The 7199-nt window shown below is 38.3% G+C and overlaps 1 protein-coding gene across 4 annotated transcripts in view; it reads left to right on the top strand.

The window, feature by feature from the left end:
* WWC3 (WWC family member 3) overlaps positions 1-7199 on the top strand; it is a 126382-nt gene that overhangs the window by 84452 nt on the left and 34731 nt on the right. For 3 of the 4 annotated variants that reach the window (XM_025202526.1, XM_025202528.1, XM_025202529.1), the window contains one exon: positions 5594-5714. In XM_025202526.1, coding sequence (XP_025058311.1) covers positions 5594-5714 — 121 coding nt within the window. The remainder of the gene's footprint in view (positions 1-5593; positions 5715-7199) is intronic. The other variant, XM_025202527.1, reaches the window with a different exon arrangement.

Raw genomic sequence — 7199 nt, 5'->3', positions numbered from 1 at the left:
CTGAACTGAAAATATATGCAGCACTCAGATGGACTAACTAGCCTTGCTTCTCAGTAGAGCTAATTAGCCAGGCATAGTGCCACCCAAACTCATCTGTTCTATTTAGCTCTGCTTAGAGGCAGAGCTATTTGGACTGGGCACAGTGCTTCCCTAATTGGCTGTACTAACCAGATCCAGAAGCTGTGTGTGGACCAGTTCCAATTCTAGAGGTCTGTGGAGCATGTGGGCCTGTTGTCCCCCAAAGCTGGTTTGCTTTTACAGCAGTTGCTTTCAAGAAGCAGTTCCAGGTTCCCAGGCTTAGCTGGTCCACATGCTACCTTCTTAAAAATGTTATGAAGTGAACTGATAGCATATCAAGCTCACATAACCCCAGCTTGAGGAGCCTCTCCTTTAGAGCTATTTTGTGGGTTTTAAGTAAGTTGGTATGTAGTGTGCTTAGTTGCTGCCACCTAACTGTTTGGTCTCATAATAAGAAGTTGGAAATGAACAATATATAGTTCTGGCAATGTTCTGAAGTATTTCGTCAAACAAAAAATGTTTAGTTATTGTGATGGACTCTATTACTCATGGAAATGGGAGAAGATGCAAAAGTTGCAAGTGAGCCATGCGTAGTGCATGTAGTCACAGTCTTACAGGTTCCTGTGTCTGTGATTTCATCTTGACTTGAAACTCTGCTTCTAGTACAGGTTTAGCACCTCTCCTGAAAGCATACTATACATTCTGCTGAAATATGCAGTGGTAGTGTGACATAGATAAAAGAAGTCTGAGTCACGACATTCATGCCACTTGTGGAAAATTTAAAAAATTTGGTGGAGAGGGAGAAAACTATCATTTAACTAGAGCACTGAATTTTTAAACTTTTATCTTCTTTTGGGGCCGGATTCTATCCTGCCACCTGTTAAATATTTAAGTGCTTAAGTGCAATTCTGTTTCATCTTCCTCTAGTCCCTGTAAAACTGTTAAGAGAAAGGTGGGTGATTCCTCCTCGATTTTTTTTTTCTTTGCGATGCTATCTTAAGGATAAGATGGTGATTGTCACAAAAGTAGATGCATTAATGCATTTTTGGAGAATTGTGGAGTGTGGAATATTTAAAAATTAAATGGCCTATATAAAAAATAATTTATCACCGTGTACTTTAATTTTGTATCTTGTTTCTCATGCGGCACAACAGAAAAAATTACTGTAAGTGAACCTAAAATTATTACTTATTTTGCTATATTTGCCTGTCACTCAAGTGTGTCTTTTTGTGTGTGTAGTGTTCTGTGTTCTCTGCAACTTGCATGTGAAGAAAAATGGTGTGCTAATTTTTATTTTGCTTGATATCATGCTATAATGTTTAAGCATTAAAGCACACGTAAGTTTTTGCTATAACAACTAAACATTCTTGGCTATTATTAAATTCTTGGAGACCTGTTTTGAAAGCTTTAGTATAAAGCTTTGTTTCAGCTTTATTATATCTTGTTAATGCCTGACAACACTGTGGTGTGTGAGGATCTCTTTGTGCCTCCACTGTAAGCTTCTGTTTTGAAGTTGTGTTGTTATTAAAATGTGTTTTGTAATGCAATATATAAGTCTCTAACCGTGGGCTAGATTTTTTTTTAAAGTAGCTAATGATTGTGGTTTCTTAGCTTTTGGGCACCTAGCTTGAGACACTTTTTTCAAGTAAATTCTTACAACTTTCTGAAAATGAGGCCTATTTAAGGTAGCTCATGCAAACATTGGAAAACCCACATCACTAATTGCTATTGTAAAATTGTGTTCAATATTTTTTTGTCAAGGGACTCAAATCTTACAATATTGGAGAGAAAAATTAGGCTTGCTTTCTTTCTTGTAGTAGAAGCATATAGTTTTTTTTTTCATTGTGAATGAAATTTTACAGCTTGAACAAATTTGAAATACTAACTCTGATAAAGCCATGATATCTAAAATGAAGTGTTAGTTTCTCTTTTCATGTTTATTTTCTTTTCGAAGACCTATTTGCCGCCTCCCATATTCTTTGGGTTGTGCTGTGCTGATATTATCAGGTGTTTCTATGCCTGCAGACATAAAAACAACATTTCTATAACGTGTCGCTTTTTTATGACATTACCACATGGCTTCTTGGGTCTAGTATTTCCTTCTGAACAATTTCCAAAACGTGAAGCCCCAAAGGAAAGAGCCTGCAATATTCTGCTTATGGTTATAGCCCTCACTTTTGTCTCCTGAGTCTGCACAAATTGTCTGTGTAACAGTAGGAGACAAAAGGTTTGTGCCTACACAAAGTACTTGTGTTAGTGTAGCTTGAGGTGACCTTTCAACTGATATAGTTAAAAGTCTGTCTGAACACTTATTTCAGTATGAGTCACTTATTTTGGTTTTGTTACACCTGTTCCCCTTAGGGCAAAGTAAGAAATGCACTCGTTTAAATATATAAATTCAGATCTTATGCTAGTGCAGCTTTCTTACATAGATGAGTCCATAAAGGAAACAAATAGTATTAAATATCCTCTCTCAGATGATTTTCTCAGTAGCTTTTGCATCTTTTGAATACAATTACCTTATTTTTCTGCTACACATCACCATGAATTGCCTGGAGCTGAAAAGTTGTTGTCTGTTGTGGTGACAGTGAAATGTGCATGATCTCTACTGGACCATTAAAATGGGAAGTAGTGATCCAAGAGCTTAGTTCTTTCTGTAGAATCAAAGACACTGCTGCTGATTTAAAGGGGCTTGATTAGGACATTCTGGTCACTGGCATAAATTTACTAGAAAGATAAAGATAGCTAGGAATTTAATTGGATTGGGATGAAATGTTAATCTGTCTAGTTTTTCATCTATGAAGGTAAAAGATAAAATTATCTTCTTAGTAACTGGAATGCTAGTTTCAGACCAGATTGTGCTATTTTTAGAAAGTCTTATTTTCTTAATTTGCTTTTAACATTTTAATGTATCTGAGAATTGCAGCGAGGTAGGTTGTCTAGTTAAAAATAAAATTCTGAGTTCAAGTCCTGTGGAAGAGAAAACACAATATAATTAATATAATCCCGACCAAAGTGTTTGCCATTGACATTTAAAAAAAGCAGGCTGCACATATGCTGTAACCTGACGGTTGTTGTGAAGGCATGACATTAAGTAATCACAATGTCCAGTTAACATTGCATTCAGAAAGGCAAGAAGTTCATCCAAGAGCACAGGGTTAAGTCCTGCACATCCTTAAAATCAGTGGTGCATAAGTCTGGAATGTAATCAATGCTAATTTTCATGTAAAAGCCAGTCGCAAAGCATAACTATATATGTGCCAAACATCTGCTCTGATGCATGCTAATTAACATGTGTTGAAGCAGACTCGATTAATTGAGTCTGCTGAAGCATGTTAATTAACATGCTGCAGCAGCTCCGCATCATGTCTATTCAGTGTCCCCATGCTTCAGAATGGCAGCAGGGACACTTTAACTAAAGCTCATTGAACAACCTTTAGTTCAAGCACCCCTGTCATCATTTTGAAGCACGGGACACTGAATAAATGTAGCACTGCAGTCACTCTAATTAAAGCGCCATCCCAGAACACATGTAGGATTTCTTGTTGCAGGTTAAGGTACAGTAAAGCATCTCAGCTTGGACAGGAATGGGTATAATTTTCTTCTTATTTTTTCCTCCTTCTTCTTCTACAGTGCTGTTGCTTGCTACCCTCCATCTTTGAAACATTTTGACTTGTTCTCCCAGGTTCTCTTTTAAAATCTGCCTTTGAGAGGTGGAGGGGGTGGGTATTATATTAATTGCTCTTGCAATAAGGAAACTTTTTTAATTGAATCAGTTGGATGTCTATCTTGGAGACACTATGGACAATATTTCAAAATGTAGGCTCTGTTTAACTTTGCAAAACATTGGGTATACAATTTGAGTGCTGTCACTGGTACATGTATATGAGAGGTGGAACCATTGCAATATCTATTTGTGTGCGCAAAACTATATGGAGTATTATTTATCAATTGTCGTCACTTCTGTCTGTGATTGTTCATATAACTTTTGTGCATGAAGTTGTTCTTAGGAGGGAACCCAGAGAGGTTGTGGAATCTCCATTCTTGGAGATTTTGAAGACCCGGCTAGACAAAGCCTTGGCTGGGATGATATAGTTGGGGCTGGTCCTACTTTGAGCAAGGGGTTGGACTAGATGACTTGCTGAGGTCCATTCCAGCCCTTGTTACTTATGATTCAATGGGAAGAGAGAGAATTTACCATATTTAAGCAGATAGAAGCTGACCCCTCCCTACTAACTAGATTCTATATATGGAAAATGCATAAATGTTATAATTTTCCAGCTGTAGAATCTAAGTATTGGAGGGTTGTCTTGAATCCTTGGCCCCCACTGCTACAGCAGGAAAAACAGTGGCTGTGGGGAGAGGTCAGGTGGCCCCTTGCCTTCTGTCTTACTTTTTCTTCATGCAGCCTCCCTGCCTCCCCTCCACACCTGCATCTCCCATCCCCTAGCACCACGCAGTCTCTTCCTCTCCCTCTAGTCTCTGCCTCTTCAACCCCTGCTTCCCCCAGTCTCTTTTTCGTCCCCTTCTTATTGTCAGACACTGCCATGGCTGCTCTGTCCTAGAGCACAGCATTGGAAGCTCAGCCCTTGCTTGGCCATGCAGCGGTGTTGGCACTCCTAATTGGCGAGGCAGGGGAAGGAGTTTCCATGTGCTCCATGTCCAAGAGAGACCCCTGCCCAAGCTGGAGCCTAGCTGCGCCTGACAGTAAGAGGGGAGAGAAGAGGGTGATAGGTTGGTGGGGGCGGGACAGGCAGGAGGCTGCTATGGGTCAGACTCTGGCCTTGACTCTGGGTTCAGGGCCAGAGTCAGAACCAGAACAGCTGCCTGCTCCCCCCTCTTCTTTGTATATAAATATAAGGTCAGGGGCTTTTTTCCCCCATGCTGATGGTGGGGTGGGAGTTCATCTTATATTTGAGTAAATACAGTAATTTCAATCCACTAGCTTCCAACATTTGTTTGAAAAGTCAAAAATTTCACAGTGATCATGACAGTGCACCTCAGATTGTTTAAAAAAAATTAAGAGGCTATTCTGGTATGATACAAACAATATTTATACTTTTAGAATTAATATTTAAGAATGAAAAAGCCCCACAAAAACACCACCGGTGTCAGATTACTTCTTAAATTGTTATTTTTTAGCCAGCTTAAAAGATTTATGCTTTATGGAGGTTTCCTATTTATTGCTTGTTTATTAAGGGATGGTTAGTTGATAAATACTAAAAATAAAGCTACTAAAGTGGCTGTGTGTGTATAGGCTGGGGCTAAAGTAATTTAAGGTTTGCCCCAGTGGTAATAGTTCTCTAGAAAAAGTAAGGACTGCTACAAATAGAAAATCAGCTTATTCATTCTTTTCATGAAGAAATTAGGCTCATACTTCCTTTTGAAATTCTCCAACAAAAGAACTCAAATCTACTGTATGTGTTTTTCAAAGGTGAGGTGGTATTCTAAAATGTGCACCTGTACTTTCATGGACTGTTCTAAATGTAGTTTGAGAGATTTGAATTCACTCCATATATAGTATTTTATGAGAGAGTTCCTCAATTTCACCTTTCTTTGCTTTTCTCTCTTACAGCTGTAACTCTGCGTGAAGACAGTGCTAGAAGGTCGGAGAGGAGAGCCAGGCGAGTTTCAGCATGTCTATCCGATTATTCACTGGCTAGTGACAGTGGCGTGTTTGAAGCTTTAAGCAAAAGGTCAGGTGTATAAATGCATAATAAACTGGAAATCTCCTTTTTTTCTACCAGTCTGCAAAAATATCAATTTCTGAAATGGATCAGATCCTGTTGATAATGGATAAATGGTAATTGCTAACATTTAGAAGTGTAAAAATATTAGGTTAAATTAAATATTTTTAGAAAGGAATTGTTTCTACATGCAAGTGCACTGTCATTTTCACAAGTATTTGTTACTTCCAGTTTGTCTTTCATATACTTATGGATTTCCATGAAAATTGTTCCTTCTTTCTCTCCTGAATTATTTTGGCGTCCTTGGCTTTTTCTGACATGTTTGTGATTTAGGTGTATATACTCACTTATTTCACTTCAGGTGAATCAACATAAAAATGATATTCTGAAAATATAATTTATAGTTTAGGTACTTGAAGGTTTACAGCAACAATTAAGGGAATAAATAATTGACTTTAACGTGGAAACAGTTTAAAACTAAAATGTACTTTTTACATAATTCTTCCTGAATTATTTGAGCAAGCTTCACAGTATTTGAACATTTTGTAAAAGAGCAGCTGGAAAAAGTAGGCTAAGAGGGTTCTGAGGAGAGCATTCTCTTAATAATGGAAATAGAGGAAGAATAAATTTAAAGTATTTTGGGGAAATATCAGGGAAAATCTCTAAAATTGATATCCATTGGACTATGGAGAAAGGGCAGTAGGAGGCCCTTTACTAATCAGTTATTAATTACCAGTGTAACATGTAATCCAGGAACGTGGATTAGATGAACTAATAACCTTTTCAATAGCTGGCTTCTGATTTTCAGTATTTTGCTTCATGTTGAGCATGAAGACTATTGACAGCTGTAGAACAAAGCAGAATCTAATATTTCTCCATCAAGTGATTGTCCATTGCATGCTCCACTTTAAGTGCAAGTCAGTTTTGTGTATTCAAGCTTGGATTTTTGGATAGTATTGCTGGTGCAATTTGCACGTACCTTGACATTTTTGCGCTTTGCAGTGAGAACATAAAAGGTAGAATATGCCTACTGTGTTTTCAGTGTTCAGCCTCTGCTTGGCTTCAATTGAAGCTTCTTGCTCTCACTTTAAAGACCACAGTAAATCTGTAGCATCTTTAACTTTTCTCTAAATATAGTTTTCCTGTTGGCAACCCTTTTAATTTTTTTATTAAGAAAACAAACCACACCTGTTCTTAGAACCCATAATGGCCTGGATTGGTGGTTTACAGGCATATATTACAGAGTCTAATTCTGTACTGTTTTCTCCATCTCCATTTCACTGACACAAATGGGCCCCCAGTGTTTTTTCCATAGAGTTCCCTGAGAGTCCTCTCTTTGGCACTGAGGCCATCAGAACAGCCAGAGGATATAGCATGTTCACTCTTGTTAGCCTCCTGTGACAGGTAGCTGCTCTGGGCCGCCCTCAATGTGGCCCACACACCCGTCTCTGGGGCAACTGCCAGCCTACTCGCCTGCCATGCCTTGTTCTTAAT

This window comes from Alligator sinensis, unplaced genomic scaffold, assembly GCF_000455745.1.
Source record: "Alligator sinensis unplaced genomic scaffold, ASM45574v1 scaffold312_1, whole genome shotgun sequence".
NCBI classification, from domain to species: Eukaryota; Metazoa; Chordata; order Crocodylia; family Alligatoridae; genus Alligator; species Alligator sinensis.
This window is presented reverse-complemented; position numbering and strand designations above follow the sequence as displayed.